The 19124-nt window shown below is 42.2% G+C and overlaps 2 protein-coding genes and 1 long non-coding RNA gene across 3 annotated transcripts in view; 1 reads left to right on the top strand and 2 right to left on the bottom strand.

The window, feature by feature from the left end:
* Positions 1–7477, top strand: part of cntn6 (contactin 6) — a 60804-nt gene extending 53327 nt beyond the window's left edge. Inside the window, exons 22-24 of the mRNA XM_078947539.1 lie at positions 1067–6468; positions 6894–7006; positions 7088–7477. Of these exons, the coding sequence (XP_078803665.1) occupies positions 1067–1155 (89 nt within the window). The 3' untranslated portion in view covers positions 1156–6468; positions 6894–7006; positions 7088–7477. The remainder of the gene's footprint in view (positions 1–1066; positions 6469–6893; positions 7007–7087) is intronic.
* On the bottom strand, positions 7467–9699 carry LOC144992196 (uncharacterized). Its single transcript, XR_013656069.1, has 2 exons — positions 8473–9699; positions 7467–7833 (listed from the first exon to the last, which is right to left on the bottom strand). It is a non-coding gene; the product is annotated as an uncharacterized LOC144992196 (long non-coding RNA).
* A 7987-nt stretch (positions 9700–17686) lies between these two features.
* On the bottom strand, positions 17687–18692 carry LOC144992195 (uncharacterized). Its single transcript, XM_078947540.1, has 2 exons — positions 18117–18692; positions 17687–17812 (listed from the first exon to the last, which is right to left on the bottom strand). Exons 1-2 carry the CDS (start codon positions 18690–18692, stop codon positions 17687–17689), a joined length of 702 nt encoding a protein of 233 aa, XP_078803666.1.
* Between the last annotated feature and the right edge of the window lie 432 nt (positions 18693–19124).

Genomic DNA, 19124 nt, shown 5'->3' on the forward strand with positions numbered 1-19124 from the left:
TCTACATAGACTTTTTAGTAAGGATGTCGCTTGAACGCACTTTGCAGAAGGTGATGTGAGTATAACTTTAAAAATGAGGGAATTAGACAATCAGAGCATAGTTTGTGTGGTTATCCTACGGGCATCTTCTGGGCACTTTTGGATCACCTGAACACTGTGTGTGCATATTTGTGTGCATAAGGGAACCGTACGATAACACCACATATACATCATAAATGCATGTAGTTTATATTATCCTTAACAATACTTTACAACATACCATTCACACAACAATGGCACGCTCCATTTTCATGATGTCCCTTAAGTGGCCGCATGAGCTTTAAGGAAGCTGCTGACACACCTGTCTCTCCTCAAAATGCAGCGGCTTCTCTCTACGACCCGGACAACCAAAAACCCGCAGCAGGCATGCAGGTCAACTGCAACTTTAATCATTATTTTATTCTCTTAAATTTCTTGAAATAAAGCAAATAACACTTTTTTTTTCAGCTGCTCTTTACGTTTTTTAGGGAAAGGTTTATATCTGGGTTTGGCAGGGAAAATAGATCTTTTCTGAAAAAAAAGAAGAAAAAATGTGTGGAATCAAAGTTTATGAATGACTGAGCATGGAGGAGGAGGAGGAGCACAGTCATTTATTTATGACAAATATGCAAAAACCACCAGAAAATGGGACACATACTTTTTCCCAGCTCTCTGTCTCAAAGAAGGAACCAAAATGAGGTCTTTTTACCTTCTGTTTCCCAGTTTTTGATGAAAAACCACGTCAGTTTGATCTTTCCACCGTAAGAGTTTCTTCTCCATCTTCGCCCAGAGATCCGTTTCATTTGAAGCGCCTGAATTTTACACTTGATGACTGTCTGACGCAGCACAGCGCGGAAATACTGAAAAACTAATGACCATTACTCCGTGGTAATGAGGCAGACCTGCCTGACATTTTCAGCAGTTTATCTTCATCTCACAAGTATATTCTCCCCCCATGACTGGTGGGGGGGGTCAAGGCACTGGAAAAATGAACACAGATATGTGGAGCCCTGTTTTTCCTCTTTGACTTTTTTTCTCTTCTTCTCAGGCCTGAACTCCAGAGGATGCAGGAGTCCAGTTCTGCTGAAGATGTCTTTGATGCTCTGTGGAGTTGTCTTTACTTTCTTCACTTTCTAACTGCTGATGCCTTTTAGCCAACCATGAACCTCATAATGAAGACTTGCAAAAAGAGTCAGCAGCTTGAATGTTTTTCAGCCTCTGCCTCAAAAGCCAAAACTGAGTGATTGTCTCAAGTAGATTTTATTTTCCTTCAATGAAACACCTGCCTTTTTAAGCACAAAGAGGACTCGGACCGTTGACTTGGACTTTAGCTACAGTCGAGTTTATGCAAAAAGACCTGGCGACCTGCAGGGACTCGGCACTTAAAGTTTGGGACGTTCCAACTCTGCACTTCCTTCAGAAATGGTTTTGTGTGGTTAATCTAAAGGTCGTGTCACACAGCCACTACGTACATTTAGCGCATTTTCTACGTTTGAAATATCTGCGTTTCGTGATACATGCGTGGCAAACGTAAGTCATACATGTTTCTTGCGTTCGTCATTCGTCGATGTGCGCAGATGTCCGTTAAGGGTTTGGCCAAGCGGTTTTTACATAAAGAGCTCCTCATGTTTTTTGGTTGAGAATTCCGCAGTTTATGCATATTTTATATAACGTATTTGTAATTATAACAAAAATCCTACACAAGTGTGTGATTTTTGCATGGTGCATTCGCAAATTTGTGGCTTTCCACAACCATTCCAAATTTAACGGACGTTTCACGCATGTTCCACCGATGTATAACTTTTATATCACGAATACAACACACATGTTCAAATTATGTTAAATGATGCACATATCACTAATGAATTACATACAAACGGAACAATTATCACGCACGGGTTATGCTCTACTTTGATTTACGTGTTCTTTGCGTGGTTTATTTGTACTTCTTTCATGGTTTTAACATGGTTCATTTTTGATACATCTGCCAAAAATTGACGTAAAAAATCACAACTTTTCTCATTTTTTCCACGTATATTCACCTATGACTAATTTTCATCTATGCAATATGCTCAAAATGAACGTAGTGGCTGTGAGCCACGGCCTTCTAAACTGATGGAAGACCATGATGTGCTTTTGCAAAAGCCATGTCTGTTCTGTTTATGGACAGAACAGAGATTCAACATGGGCTACTTGGTACAGAGACCCACAAAGCAAAAATAAGACAGAGGAAGTCTGTTTTTAGTAATTTTAGCTTAGTACTTTTAGCTTTAGTTGTTTTTATTTCTTACTCTTACTATTACTTATTACTATTTTTTTTCACCCAGTTGCCAACTTTCAGAAACGTTTTTCCTCCAGTCGATATGCCTGACCATGCTTTAGGCTTTATTTACAGGTTTCAAATGGTGACGGTAGAGTTTATTGGTCTAGTGTATGTTTAACTCTCCCACTGCTCTTTAAGCACCAAACATACAACGGAAGTCTTAAATCGGTGGAGTCCTTTTTCCTTTTCCTTTATCTTTTTTCTTCTTCTTTTATTTGGAGTCTTCTGGACATAAACAGCAAATTTGACATCCTCTTCTCTCCTGGACCTACGCAAAGCAGCAAAACGTTGGAAACCACGATCCAATGCAGCAGTTTTTTTTTTATGGATTTGACCCTGAACTTTGACTTTCAGGCTCATCAAATTCGTAGCATTGATGTTGAGAGCGCCTTTTCATCTCTACTTGCAAAAAAATTGTATCAATTAGTTTGGTGATTTTCCAGTCTAAAGTCTGACGGGATCAGACTTTCTGATTTTAATTTTAATGGAACACGAGGGCAGACGTCTGTACAACAGTGCATAGAATGTAATTTAATTAAAGTCTTAATTGTATTTCATGTCATTGTGTGTATAATTGATTATGAGAATATCTCTGTTTGGGGGACGAAGCGCTTTAGACATTAATTAGACACACAACCTCAAAGGATGATTAGGATTATCATAACATAAAGATTTAGAATTAAGATTTATTCAGAGTTGTTGCTCATTAAGATTTTAACTATAACTATTTAAGTCCATTATAAGAATCTAAATGAATCAGAATATATCAGACTTTATATTGTTTTTAAGCTGTTAGGTTTGTGTGAGAAGCCACAATGTGGTGAATGCGTTTCCTGAAAAAAGGGATTTAGCTTATTCTGCGTTCACACCGAGCGCAATTTGTGCGCAAATTTGTGTCTTTCTTTGTCTTTCTTCTGACACACAGCGAAATGGCTGCTCGACATTTGTCTAAAAATGTGTTAATAAATTTAACTCTGCAGATTCGTGTGGGAGGAGCTTCTGTCAATCGTTTTTAGCCTCATCGCTAAATATCGCAACATTTAGAAGAATAAGATTCTCCTACATGTTTGATTCTGGACACCGGCCGCGGATCATATCCTCAACACCTCAGAGCTGATCAAAGCTGATCCTTGATTGGTTGACGCTACAGATGTCCCAATACGATCACGTGATCAGAAATCAGGCCCGATCAGGTAGATTGAGATTCAACCGGAATCAGATGTATTTTGGATCCAGGGTCGTATATTTATTTTATTCTTATTATTATGATCAGTGCTACAGTTTTCACACTTATTATTACAGATAAATATTCAACTAAAAGTGACGACATTTTTGATCACGACATTTTACACGTAAAGTGAAGCAGGAGCACAAAAACAGTTTGGTGAAGTTAGAGAGATATTCACAGATTCAGACTTCCAGGAAAATTGTAATAAATATAAACGTCTCTATTGGTTTATCTTATCGCAAACAATGACCTACACTGGTATTTCAAAAGAAAAAGATTGGGTTTTTGATCAGGACCTGACTGGGACACCCCTAGCTGACGCTATGCGTCTTCTTTGGCTAAGTTCAGATGTTTTAACTCTGATTTATTCTCACAGTAACGCCCGCAATGCACCCAATGCTGTAAACATGGCGCATGACCTCTGATCGTGTAAACTGGACGTCCCCGACACACGAATCACGTTCGGTGTGAACAAAGCCTTCGATTGTTTGGATTTTTTCTCTCTCTCGACAAAACCAAAAAAGTTTATTTTCTTTACAATGTTTTGAATCAACTGTAACTCCTCCCCCATCCCCATACCTTGATTCATTCATGCCGTACCGCTGTATTACGGAATCTCTGTGAGATTACGCAAACATTAAAGTTTCACGTTGAAACATCTCCATTAGCCGTCGGCCTTTGTTTTGATTTTTTTGCATCCTGCAGCAGGAGAGGCTGTTGCAGGTTTTTTACAGATGAGTTCGAAGAAGCTTTTGCTGCAGTTCAGAGACCGCAGTGATGAATCACGTCAGCAGCAGCAGCAGCAAAAGAAGAACCACTACAGAGGACTCGCTGCGTCCTGAGGGACTGCAGAGGGAGGAAATATAGAGATGGAGTTTGGATCTTCCCTCCGGACTTCCTTTGCCTGAGTTGTCGTCATCAAAACTGAACCTTTTTCCTTAATCGCTTAACAAAATAAAAGTTGGGAGAAAAAGTTCCCATTTAGAGGATTCAACATATATTAGTGGACCCATGTCTTAAGAATAGAATAAAATACAATAGAATTGACATGTATTAATTTCAGAAGGAGAAATTCAACATGTGTAAGTTATCAAAAAATGTATGCTAGTCAAGGATCTCTTTCACTTTACTAGTTTTTTATAATCAGAAGTGATGTAAAACAACCAAACGATCCATTTTAATTTTAAAATATAAAAAATCATATCTGTTAATGTTTAGATTTTTTACTTTTTGCTAAAATTTCACAAAAACAAGTCAAATTTGGTAAATAAATAGTTTGAAAATGTTTTTGAATTACTATAAATTACAACCCCCGTGTCCTCAAATAGAGGGTCCATCGGAGCACAAAAGAAAAACCTGTTTAATCTTTAACAAGGTCTCAAAATAAACTCAACATCAACATGTAACGATTTCCTGAGATGCTTGTAACCCTTGTGCTATCCTAGGCATTTTAACATTGGGAGTTGGGTCATCTAGACCCACTAGACAGTGTTCTGAACCTTTTTTCTTCAATGATTTGTGATCTTCACTGGTGTCCATGGATTACATGAAATCTTTCCACCTTTATCCACCTTTGTCATGGTAGGGAGAACACGTCAATGCAAGGGTGGGGTCATCTAAGATAGCACAAGGGTTAAAAGGAAAATGGGTGTAACAATTTTAACAGCAATTCGATTCATACCATAATTTGAGGTTCCTGATATGATTCACTGACCTAAAATTGATCCAGGAAATCCAAAGATTCCACCAGTGTGACTCAGAGATAAATACCTGGGTACTGAACAGTGCAGCTGAAGTTTATAATCAAGTGTAAATTAAATATGTGTACAAACAAACAAGTAAACAAGAATTAGTGTCAAATCCATCCGTATTATGGTTTCATAAAGTTCAGCCCACTGTTGTTTTTCCACATCAAAATAATACGAATGTAACGTTATTGGAAGATTCTACCACACTGTATTTTGCAAAATTCACTGTTGGACTGTAATGATGGATTGATCATTTTTTGTCCGCTTTGATGCACTTAGTACGGTGGCCCTGAAGTGCAAACCATTCAACAAATCACTCGATACAAAAACATTTTTAAGATCACAACAACAATTAAAAAAAAAAAAAAAAATTTAAAAAGCAGCATTACATTTTAGAAAACAAAACAAAATTTCAGAAACCAAAACTTGAAAAACAAAAATGACAAAAAAAAAACATTTCAGAAAACAAAATTAATTTCCAGGAAAAAAAAGAAATATTAAAAAATGAAAACATTTCAGAAAAAAAAAAAATTCCAGAAAAAAAAGGAAATATTAAAAAATGAAAAACATTTCAGAAAAAAAAAAAATTCCAGAAAAAAATGAAATATTAAAAAATGAAAACATTTCAGAAAAAAAAAAAATTCCAGAAAAAAAAGGAAATATTAAAAAATGAAAAACATTTCAGAAAAAAAAAAAATTCCAGAAAAAAATGAAATATTAAAAAATGAAAAACATTTCAGAAAAAAAATGAAATATTAAAAAATGAAAAACATTTCAGAACACAGAATGAATTTCCAGAAAACAAAACGAAATCTTCAAAAATGAAAAACATTTCCAAACCGGAAGAGGCAGGTACTATGGGACAACGCTGATTGGATGATGATTTTTGTCAATCATTTGAACTGAAAAGTATTTTAAATGAAGCGATGACGGATTTTATCGTCCAAACAACAATGTACTATAATAATCCACGTATTTCCCATTTATATATCAAATAAAAAATGCAGCAAACTGGTAATGAACTTTAAAATTATTTTTTTAACATTTCGCCTGACACACGGTCACCCGGAAGTAGTTTGTGAGCACTTTTACTTTGAACGCTGTGCGCTAATGTCTACGGCTGCGAGGTTCACGCTGTCAATCATCTTTAGGTAAGAATCAATTCTGTGATCTTTTCTTTTGTCAGTCACATGTCTCTAAGGATGTTAATTTTAGGATGTTAAAGTGCTACTTTGAAAAGATAATTTCTTTTTATCTTGCGCATGCGCAAAAAGAACCCGATGGAGACGAACCGTCTTCACATGATAGCCGTTCCCGTTTTCGGTGACAACATGAGAGAAAAAGCTCCGAGCCAGCCTGATTCTGTGATTTATACAGTAATTACAGTAATTATATGGCATCAGTGTTGCTAAAAATCGACTTTAAGACTGAAATCAGTAAACAAGTAATTATGGGAAATAATATTTAAGTGGATTGTATATTTTAGAACCATGCATATACACATATACTGAAACTTAAAAATGAACTTTAAAGTTTATAAAATACTTAATTGAATTAACATGTGATATTTCTGCAGGTGAAGTTTCTCAAAGCGAAGTTCCAGAAAGGTTTGTGCTGCAGAAGAACAGATGGCAGCTCTACATGGGAATTCAAAAAGACTAAAGTCATTAATCACTGTGCAGTGTACAGGCAAGTCACCATGATTTATGTGCAATGTAATCAATAAATATTATTTAACCTTAATATCTAATTTTTTTTTTTAAATTGCAGGTCCTTTAAAGAAAAGTCTTTAACCTGCTGCATAAGCCTGATTAGTTGTAAATGATGCAGTGGGGAGTGAAAAACGAAGCACAATTCCTGGCTTTAGCGTCGGGCTGATGATCTGGAAATCACATCTGAGGAATCGCATCAAACACTTGTACAACTCCAAACAACTTAATGTTCCTTTAAGCAAAACTCCAGTTTAAAATGTTCATATTAGGCTTGCTTCATTTAAGAGTTTTTCCATGTTTACCATTTTAGGTTTTAAAGCTTTATTAACAAAGATGATGTTTGATTTTCAAAGCTGTTGTTTAGAAATGTTTTTTTGTCAATGAAAAAACTGAATGCTGATGTGAGGATTGTAATAATGGATATGAAAATAAACAAATTTGTTTCATAGCAGTGCAGTATATTTATTGAAAACTTAACATGAATACGTTATTCAGTAACAGAAACAAAGAAACAGTTGTGGATTTTCCTTTATGGGCTTCTTCATGCAGTCAATCAAATGTTACGTTTACATTCAGCATTTACTCAGCGTACCTGTCAGTCACATTAGAGGAAAAAATGCATCTGGGAAAAGTCTGTTTGTGCTTAACAACTATATCAAAAAGAGTCATGTCAGGTAAGGTTTGTCCACATTGCTGCTCAGCATCACATCCAGAGGAAGATGCACAGGTAAGGGACCCCAGTTCCTGCTCGTACATGCTTGCAGCTTCCTCTGCACTGGACTCCAGCTCCAGCTCTTGAAATCCCTGACAGAAATAAATTAATAAATTAAAAATCCCTGACAGAAAAACATCGGCTACCGTTCATCTTTCATTCAGGAAAAAGTTGAGTTCATCAAAATGAGGAGAAAATGGGTTAAACCAGAAATTCATTAGGGAGGGGTCAAAACACCAAACTCAGAATAAAATACATTATTTCAGTCTTATAAAAAATACATTCTAAAACAATTTGGAATTCCTCCTCTGCCTGAAAGACTAAAACGTTTTTTTTAAAGATTTATTTTACACTACAGACTTTGCCACCTTTAGTTACACACCTGGACGTGTCTGATGATGTGCACATCCAGTCATTTACTGTCATGTTTCTGTGCACTGACACACTCTAGTCTAAAGTCACAGATCTTATAGTGTGAATAAGAAGCATTCATGACTGTTATTCTGAGACACAAACTGCTGCAGTCTACCAGACAGCTTAGCTGATTTATGCTGCTGGTACACCTGTCTGAGAATCCTGCCCACGTGACCCCCCCCCCCCCCCCCTCTCCAGCTGATGAGGTAACCTGTCATTAACGTATGACTGAAGGATCTTGGATCTGTCTGTAAACACCCACCTAGAAATCACGTTTAACGCTACTTTTATTAGATCAAACAAATGTGCCTCCATACCTTATCTGTGGATGGCGGGACTGCATTTCCTGATGTGCGCCGTCTTTAACACCCGTTTCTTCGCAGCTGCTGCTTTAGACAGAATCCTCTCACGACATTTTGAAACATTTGTAAACCTGGTTGGTGTTGATATTTCTGGGTGCGTTCTGTCATCACATCCGCTAAATATTCAAAGATTAACGTTTATGTTAACGTTTTACCGTCCCTTTCTTTGTTTACCTGCAGAACGGACGTCATCCACACAAACTACTTCCGGGTGACCGTTCTGCTTCAGACGAAATATTCAAAAAATAATTTAAACCTTCATTATCTGTTTGCTGCATTTTTGATTTAATATGTAAATGGGAAATACGGGAATTATCATGGTACATTGTTGTTTGGACGATAAAATCCGTCGTCGCTTCATTTAAAATACTTTTCAGTTCAAATGATTGACAAACATCATCATCCAATCAGCGTTGTCCCATAGTACCTGCTTCTTCCGGTTTGGAAATGTTTTTCATTTTTGAAGATTTCGTTTTGTTTTCTGGAAATTCATTCTGTGTTCTGAAATGTTTTTCATTTTTTAATATTTCATTTTTTTTCTGAAATGTTTTTCATTTTTTAATATTTCATTTTGTTTTTCTGAAATGTTTTCATTTTTTTTATTTCATTTTGTTTTCTGGAAATTAATTTTTTTTGTGAAATGTTTTCATTTTGTAATATTTCATTTTGTTTTTCTGAAATGTTTTCATTTTTTTTATTTCATTTTTTTTTCTGGAAATTAATTTTGTTTTCTGAAATCTTTTTTTCTTTTTTTTCTTTTTTCTTTTTTATGTTTTGGTTTCTGAAATTTTGTTTTGTTTTCTAAAATGTAATACGCTTTTTAAATTGTTGCTGTGATCTTAAAAATGTTTTTGTATCGAGTGATTTGTTGAATGGTTTGCACTTCAGGGCCACCGTAACTTAGTCATTTTAACGTTATAGTTAAGTAAACCCTGCAGCAGCCCAAATGGTATGTTCCAAGATCGATATAATCAGGGGTGCCCAATTCCAGGCCTCGCATGCCGGTGTCCAACATGTTTTCCAACAAACCTGCCATTGAAGGTCTTTATTGGCTAAACACACCTGATCCACATAATCAGCATTAGATACGGCAAGATTTCTGGAAAACCAGCAGAAGGCCGGCCCTGGAGGTCCTGGATTTGGGGACCAACTGGTATAGATCAATTTGATTAGTAATTTGCCTCAGACTGATCGATGTGGTTGGATCAACGGAATATAAATCGATTAACCCTTTTACCCATTCCTTTTCACACGGCAACTACTTACATTTTGCACATATTGAACGAATAAAAATTGGTTTGGTGAATAGGTGAACGTACGTGGAAAAAGTGAGTACAAATACACCACGCAAAGAACATGTAAATCAACGTAGAACATAAAACGAGTGTGATAAATGTGCTGTTTATGTGCCAGTCATTAGTGGTTTGTGCGTCAGTTACTTAAGGGATAATGGTCGACACAGAAGCCTCGCGGAGGACGATTGCTACCACGAAGTGCATTAATTTCTGATAATGCACACTTCAAAAGGCATTATCCTGCTTGTACCATTGTCATCTACAAAATAAATTCTTATTTAATCCGTTCTTAGTACTTAATACTTTTTTTTCAGTTATGATCACTTTTTTTTTTACTAAAAGCAGACATTTTGTTAGGTGGTGCGGCACGTTGTCACGATAAAATGTCAAAAACCAAAACTGAATTCACATAAAGACCCGTCAGCCGAAAACCCTCGACAGACATCTGCGCACATCAATGAATGACGAACGCCAGAAACACTTATAAGTGACGTAAATCAAGCATGTATCGCGAAAACCCGAAATTCCGTATGTGGAAAATGCTCAAAATGTATTAAGTGGCTGTGTGACACGACCTTTAGATCAGGACTAGTGCCTGACTTTTATTTTCCAAATGTGAGATAATTTATTTTTTCATTTGTTCCTTCTGTAGATTCGTAAAGCCATAAATGAAGTTGCTCTTTTAGACTTATTTATTGATAACATTTCATTTTGAAGTCCTGGTGTTGACTGTTGATGGTTTTTGAGGTGTTGAGTGCCTGTTTTGGGCGCGAACCTCTCTTTTCTGCTTTTAGGTAAAAGGTTGCTTCAGCTCATATTTCCAAAACGCTGCAGGAAGCTTTTGGCTGCCCTCCTTCCTGCTTACATGTTTAATTTGAATGTGGAGCGGATAAGTATGATCAAGAATTTTTAGGAAACCTCCTCTCAGCACACACACACACATACATGCGTAAAAGTAAATCTAGTTGCAGTTTGTGGAATTTCAGCCCAATCTCCTTTGAATTTAAGCCGCCCGTTCTGCTGGAAAAAAAAAAAAAGAAATCTGCTTTAAATATGTTAAGCAAGAGGAAGCAGAGCTTGACTCGCAGCTTGTGGCTAATCCTTTATTCATGGAAATCTCCTGAGAATGGGAGCACTCGAGGAGTGTTTCCTTACCTTTGCAGGCCTTTGCAGAATCCACTCATTACGATCAACACGCAGCGCCTCCTGTGGGACAATCCCAAGAAACTGCTTGGGTCACCAGATAAGCAATGGGGGGGGGGGTCTGTCGTCAGCTAAATCTAGCACTCTCGTTTATGGTGTTGGGGGAGGGGGTGGTGGTGTTCATCACTGACATGCTGCCAACAAGGAATCAAATTTGGAGTTTATTGTGGGTGGAGGTGGAGTCCTCTGCTACAACATCCGCGCTGAAAACATGATTTGTTGTTTGGGTTGAGAGCAAGTTGGGGGTCGGGGAGAGCTGACAATATTTTTTTTAATTTTAGTATTGTCAAGGTGCGGGGTGTGAGATATGTCAGAAAAGTGACAGTGTGTGGACCTGAGCTGCGCTGGAAAGCAGGGATAAAGTGGCGTGATGGACAGAAGATTGGCTGGGAATTAAGAGGACCAGGAGCCCTCTCCAGGCAGCGTGGGACAGCTGACAGACAGCCTGCAGAGCTCTGCTCCCGGGTTCACAGAGAAAAGGCCGCCCAAAAAACGCTGCCTTCGCTCACGAGCACCGTCTGACAGAGCTCAGAGATGATGGCCCATCCTAATGAGCGCCATCACGGCAGAAAAAAAAAAAAGAAATTACAAAATGTCATTTGTTTGAGTAGAAATATCCATAATAACAGGTTTACGAACTGAACTGAACTTAACCTGCAATGACAACACCTGAAGAACCTAATTGAAGTATTTTCTATGAATTTCTTTTTATTGTGACTATCAATTACAAAGTATATTTATTAAACCTAATTGGATGATAAATCGACTCCCGCCCTGGACCCATCATGCATTGCAGAAAACCTTTAAAGAACCAATCTGTTCATCTTTTGATCTACATTTGAAGCATTTCCAGTGGTCTTTTAATTATAACCATGCTGTTTCAGGCCAAAATCTAAACGGTTGTGTCGGTTTCCAGGACATAGTTTCTGCAGAGCAGCAGTAACTCATTTCAAATTCTCCTCTAAGTTGGGGGGGCGGGCTGTTGGTTATACATTCAAGAAGTTTGTCAATGGGATCTAAAGCATCGGGAAACTTTGTCATATAGAGCTGAGTATCATCAGCATAGCTGTAGAAGTCTATGTCACTTCCCATCATCTATCGCTTTATCGTTAGCTTACAGCTCCCCACACCCCCAACCTGAATTTACAGGTGCAACAGCATCGACAAACAGTACCAGAGCTATCCAGCACTACAGTTTGGAGCCAGATGCCACAAAGAAATACTCAGAAATGAAATTTTAAGCTCAATTTTTCTTCATATACAGTATGTCCACCTTTAGAAAAGTGCTGCAAGAACATGTTAACACAATTCTCACCAGATCTGGACCCCAACCTTTTGCCCTTCATCTCCAATTTGAAATTTAAAAAAAATAAATTGATTTTTTTTTTTTTTTTATTCTGTAGAGATCTTTAGGTTTCTGGTTCTCACTCTTAAACTGTTCTGCTTTTCCCATTTTTATTTTTCATGGCTCTTTCTGCACTCTTGGGTGTTGGAGAGCAGATGCTTCTAGTGGGATCGCTCTGATCACCTTGACCGGCTATGGCGGTGTCACATCCCCTCTGGTGTTTAAAATGGATTTAAAACACTGTCCAGATGTTTGCCTGGCCTGAACTTTTGCCTTATGTTTTCCCCATTTGTCTTCTATGTTGTGCATATATATATATATATATATATATATATATATATATATATATATATATATATATATATATATATATATATATAGTCAATACTTTATCAAGAAAAGCGGGCTAGTATGTTAACTGAACATAAGATATGTGTTTACAACACAAAAGGAAGAGAAAACATCTGAGTAAAGTGAATCTGGAAAATAAATTCAATTAAACAAAAACTGTTTATGAATAGGTTAAAAACTGTTCTACAACTTCCGCAATGAAGCAAAGAAAAAAGGAAAGCGATGGAAGCCCATTTTTTGTGACATAAAATGATGAAGAGGTTAGTTTGGAGCCCCAGCTCTGGTTTCACTGTCCGCTGCCTCTTCAGGAGTAATCCTCCCAGCTCCGGCAGAGTGTGGCTCCAGGGGAAACAACAACTGCACACTGCAGGTCTCAATGTTTTCCAGCTTAAAAGCACAAAAGGATTCAGACGACATCCTTCAAAGCCTGGGTGTAGTGTCTACTCTGGGGGGGGTGTCAGGTTCTCCTCTATCTGCACCTCCCTGTAGCAGAAGCTCTCCACTGTTTATAACAGGAGCTGCTGAAAAGGAGACAAGCTGAGATTATTTTTAGATAAAACTCTAAACATCTGCCTTTTTTCCAGTTTCCTCCCACACCAATCAATTTTTATTGCACTTGTGAAATTTTACAAATCCCATTTAAGGGTACAATTGAATCAACTTTGATAAAGTTGATAAAGTATGTGAGTTCAAAATTTGTATTTAGCCTTTATTTAACCAGGTAAGCTGTTAAGAACATGTTCTTATTTACAATAACGACCTGTTTTGTCACTCTGTGGAGGGAAGTATCAAGTATCATAAATGGTCGTCACAAAACGCTCATATCAATTAGATTTTAACTTTGTGAAATCGATGACGTCATATTCGCCGTTTAGAAAAAAAGTAGTGAGCGTGGTGTCCGAATTGCTTTTAAAATCCAGGGCACTACATAGTCCCGCTTTATAAAGTTTTTTAGTAGTCACAGTCTGTGTTTCAATTTTTCTTTCAATGATTTTTTCTTAATATAATGTTTTTGTTTTTTTCAATATTTTTTAATATTTTTATTGCAACCGTTTACAGCATTACAACCACTGCAGAGGGCCCCATTTGTCATGATCGGACTACTAGGGAGACCCAGATGCTGGAACCCGGAAGAAACTCAGGAAGGCGTTGTATTTAACAGGATGTTTTAATTATAGAAGTCAGGGGACGTCGTGGATGCAGGAAACTGCTGTGGCGAGGTGGAGCGCCGAGGACGGCGTTCACAGTCCGTGACGTGGTGGAGCGCCGAGGGCGGCGTGACCGGCTTGAGGCGAGACGTGGACGCTGAGGACAGCGTAACCAGCTTGAGGCAAGGCGAGGACGTCGAGGATGATGTAATCAGCGTGGAGCGAGGAACCAGCGTGACCAATGGAGTGAAGACCTGAAGACGTGAGACAGACGGTAAGTACAAGCTAGGATTACTAAAGCGAGAGTAACTTAACTTGAGGCCAGGCGTGATCACCGGAGTGAGTATAACGGACTGGCGTAGTATGCTGGGATGGATCTCCTTAAGAAGGTCTGCCAGGTGATGAGATGATGCAGGTCAGCTGGTTCCAATGAAGGGGCAGGGAGGGGAGGAGTAGCAGCCGGAGGAACCGTGACAGTACCCCCCCCTCAACGACCGCCCCCAGGCGGTCCCGGACGACGATCAGGGTGGGCCCGAAAGAAATCGTCAATGAGGGTATGGTCCAGAATGAGGGAGCGGGAGATCCATGAGCGCTCCTCCGGACCGTAACCCTCCCAGTCCACCAGAAACTGGAAACCGCGCCCCCGGCGGCGGACGTCCAACACCTTGCTGGCGGTGTAGGCAGGAGCGCCGTCGATGACCCGGGCGGGCGGTGGGGAAGCGGACGGCGGGCACAAAGGACTCTCCTGGACAGGCTTAAGCTGCGAGACATGAAACGTGGGGTGCACCTTAAGCGCCGCCGGAAGCCGCAGCCGCACACAGGAGGGGTTTATGACCCTCTCGACGGGGTAAGGTCCAATGTAGCGTGGAGCCAGTTTACGGGAGGTGGCCTGGAGCGGTATGTCCCGTGAAGACAGCCAAACCCTCTGTCCCGGTTGGTAGGCGGGGCTCTCCACCCTGTGGCGATTAGCGATCCTGCAGTTCCTCTCTCTAGTGCGCAGGAGAGCGGCCCTGGCCTGAGTCCATATACGCTGGGCGCGTCGCAGGTGATGCTGAACCGACGGGACCGCCAAGTCCAGCTCCTGGGAGGGGAACAAGGGTGGAGAGTATCCGAGGGACGCTTCAAACGGGGACATACCGGTAGCAGCAGACGGATGGCTGTTGTGGGCGTACTCGATCCATGCCAGGAATGAAGACCAGTTGGAGGGGTTTCGGGCGGCCACACAACGGAGGGCGGCCTCGAGCTCCTGGTTTGCACGCTCCGCTTGCCCATTTGACTGGGGATGATGACCGGATGTGAGGCTAACCGTGGCACCCAGAGCAGAACAGAAAGCCCGCCAGACCTGGGATATGAACTGGGGCCCGCGGTCGGAGACAATATCACTGGGGATGCCGTGATGCCTGAATACCTCTCGAACCAAGACGTCAGCCATCTCGGTGGCCGTGGGCAGCTTGGGAAGGGGAATGAAATGGGCAGCCTTGGAAAAACGGTCGACCACTGTAAGAATGACGGTGTTATCCTGAGAGGCCGGCAACCCAGTGATGAAGTCCATGGCGAGATGGGACCAGGGCCGCTGCGGAACAGGTAAAGGATGGAGGAGACCAGCAGGCGGCGAGTTGGAAGACTTAGAGCGGGCGCAGACGTCGCAAGCCGCAACGAATTCCCTCACGTCCCGAGCCATGGAAGGCCAGAAAAATCTACGTTGCACGAGCCTCAGGGTTCTATGAATGCCGCCATGGCAAGCAATACGCGACGTGTGCCCCCAAACCAGGACATCCGAGCGGAGGGAGGAGGGGACGTAAAGAGTTCCAGGGGGGGCCGGAGGATGGTCAGGTTCCTCTCCCTGAGCTTGGATGACCCTGCTCTCAATGTCCCATGTCAAATTACCCACAATACATGTGGGGGGAATAATGGGAGAGCTGTCCTGGTCATCCCCTGAACAAAATAAACGTGAGAGGGCGTCTGGTTTAATGTTCCTGCTACCCGGCCGGTAGGTGATAGTGAAATCAAACCTGTCAAAAAAAAGGCACCAACGGGCCTGACGTGAATTAAGGCGTTTAGCTGTACGTAGGTAGGCGAGATTTTTATGATCCGTCCAAACGATGAACGGATGTTCAGCCCCCTCGAGCCAGTGACGCCATTCCTCCAGAGCGAGTTTAATGGCGAGGAGTTCGCGGTTACCGACGTCATAATTCCTCTCCGCCGTAGAAAGCTTCCTAGAGAAGAACGCACATGGTTTCAGTTTCCCCGAGCCAACCTCCCGTTGAGAAAGAATCGCTCCCACACCAGAATCGGAAGCGTCGACCTCGACAACGAACTGTCGGAGAGGATCAGGCTGTGATAGAATGGGAGCGGAAGTAAAGAGGTGCTTAAGTCTAGTGAATGCGGATTGAGCTTCGGGGGTCCAGAGAAACGGTTTAGTAACGGAGGTGAGTTGAGTCAACGGAGCGGCAATGCTGCTATAGTTCCTTATGAAGCGACGGTAGAAATTTGCGAAGCCGAGGAACCTCTGAAGTTGTTTACGGGAAGTGGGAGGTTCCCAGCTGGTGACGGCCGCGATCTTGGCCGGATCGGGGCGAATGTTACCAGAGTCAATGATGAAACCCAGAAATGAAATGGTGGGTACATGAAACTCGCACTTTTCGGCTTTAACATATAGTCGGTTCTCTAAAAGCCGTGAGAGAACCTGGCGGACATGGTGGGTGTGTTCATCCAGATCGCGTGAATAAATAAGGATGTCGTCAAGGTAAACAAAGACGAAGCGGTTCAAAAAATCACGAAGAACATCGTTAACGAGATTCTGGAAGGTAGCAGGAGCGTTGGTGAGCCCAAAAGGCATCACCAAATACTCGAAATGACCGAGTGGGGTGTTAAAGGCGGTCTTCCACTCGTCCCCCTCCCTCATGCGAACCAAATAATAAGCGTTACGGAGGTCCAACTTGGAAAAGACTCGAGCGTCCTGAACAGAATGTAGAGCAGAGTCAATAAGCGGAAGGGAATATTTATTTTTAACAGTAATTTGATTGAGGTCGCGGTAATCAATGCATGGGCGCAAAGTTCTGTCCTTCTTCTGGACGAAGAAGAACCCCGCACCGACCGGAGAAGATGAGGGGCGAATATGACCAGCCGAGAGGGCTTCCTGGATGTATTTTTCCATTGACAGCTTCTCAGGGCCTGATAAATTAAATAGCCTCCTCTTAGGCAGCGTAGCGCCTTTAACTAGTTCGATGGAACAGTCGTACGGCCTGTGGGGAGGAAGGGAACCAGCCCTGGTCTTACTGAAAACAGCCCCAAGATCGTGGTAGCACGGAGGAACCCTAGAAAGATCGATCTCCTCAGGATCTGGATCACAACGAGGAGAAACCGAGGGTATGGCGGAACGAAGACAATTAGCCATGCAGGTAGTGCTCCAGTTGGTAACGTGGAGATTAACCCAATCGAACTGGGGGTCGTGAGCTCGAAGCCAGGGGAACCCTAGAATGATGGGAGACTGGGGGGTCTTGGTAATGTAAAACTGAATGAGTTCGTGATGATTACCAGACGTGATGAGACGAACGGCCTTAGTACGGTGGGTTATGTGAGTGAGGACCTGACCACCCAATCCGGCCGCCCTGACAGGGATATCCAAAGGTTCTGTGGGAATGTTAAGCTCAGAAACAAGACAGTCATCAATAAAACTCTGCTCAGCCCCAGAGTCGATAAGGGCTCTACCTTCAAAAACACTAGAAGAAAAACTTAACTTGACAGGTAAATAAAGAAAAGGTCTCTCGGTAGAGAGAGAAGATTGACCCGCCCGTGGCCTGCCTTCTAACGGGGGGTTCGGGAGTTTAAACGAAGCTTACATTGATGAACGAGGTGACCGGTCTGGCCGCAATAGAAACACGCCCCCTCATCTCTTCGTCTCTGCCGCTCCTCAGGGGTGAGCTTAGAATGTCCAATCTGCATCGGTTCCTCTGTGGAGAGTCCGACAGAATCGTGAGACATAACATGAACATAGTTAGCAGCAGGGGATGGAGGAGAAGCACTGGTAAGGAGTCTCTTGTCTTGACGGGGGCGCTCAGCATGACGTTCACGGAGACGCATGTCGGACCTCAAGGCCGCGGTGACGAGCTCTTCAAAAGAGCTAGCCTCGGGTTGCGAACATAAATGGTCTTTAATCGAGTCATTAAGGGATTGGTAGAACACCCCTTTAAGGGCTATATCCGGCCAACCCGCCTCCACAGCTAGAATCCGAAAGTCTATTAGATGGTCACTCACGGATCTGTGGCGTTGTTTGAGGGCTAGCAGTCGGCGGGTGGCCTCCTCCTCCTTGCGGGGTTGGTCGAAAACCAGCCGGAACTCGCCTAAAAAGCGTTCGAAAGGAACTTGAGAGATGGGATTAGCGGTCAGGTAAGCCTGAGCCCATTGAAGCGCTTTACCCCGGAGAGAGTTCACTATAAGGGTGATTTTGCTGTGGTCTGCATGATAGTGCCGAGGTGCCTGCTGGAAGATCAAACGACATTGCAGGAGGAATCCCCCGCAGGCTCCTACGTCACCCAGGAAAGGCTCAGGAAGGAGCCGGATGTTTTCGTGAGCTGCTTTGTCTGTAGCGGGGCCCGGGCTTCCGGTGGCGGAACCCGTGTTGCTGGCTGAGGCGTTAGTAGGTCCTCGGGAGGTTAAATCCGTCAGAGCCAGAGAAATACCGTCCAAGCGACGGAAAAGATCCTGCTGGGCGGCGGCCATCTGGTTGAGGGATTCAGCTTGCCGTCCCAGAGCGATGCCTTGGTGAGTGACGGCCAAGCGGAGTCCCTCCGGGTCAGCTGGGTCTGGGTAATGGCCAGTCCGTTCTGTCATGATCGGACTACTAGGGAGACCCAGATGCTGGAACCCGGAAGAAACTCAGGAAGGCGTTGTATTTAACAGGATGTTTTAATTATAGAAGTCAGGGGACGTCGTGGATGCAGGAAACTGCTGTGGCGAGGTGGAGCGCCGAGGACGGCGTTCACAGTCCGTGACGTGGTGGAGCGCCGAGGGCGGCGTGACCGGCTTGAGGCGAGACGTGGACGCTGAGGACAGCGTAACCAGCTTGAGGCAAGGCGAGGACGTCGAGGATGATGTAATCAGCGTGGAGCGAGGAACCAGCGTGACCAATGGAGTGAAGACCTGAAGACGTGAGACAGACGGTAAGTACAAGCTAGGATTACTAAAGCGAGAGTAACTTAACTTGAGGCCAGGCGTGATCACCGGAGTGAGTATAACGGACTGGCGTAGTATGCTGGGATGGAT

Source organism: Oryzias latipes, chromosome 5, assembly GCF_053564925.1.
Source record: "Oryzias latipes strain Hd-rR chromosome 5, Olatipes_Hd-rR_3.1".
Classification (NCBI taxonomy): domain Eukaryota; kingdom Metazoa; phylum Chordata; class Actinopteri; order Beloniformes; family Adrianichthyidae; genus Oryzias; species Oryzias latipes.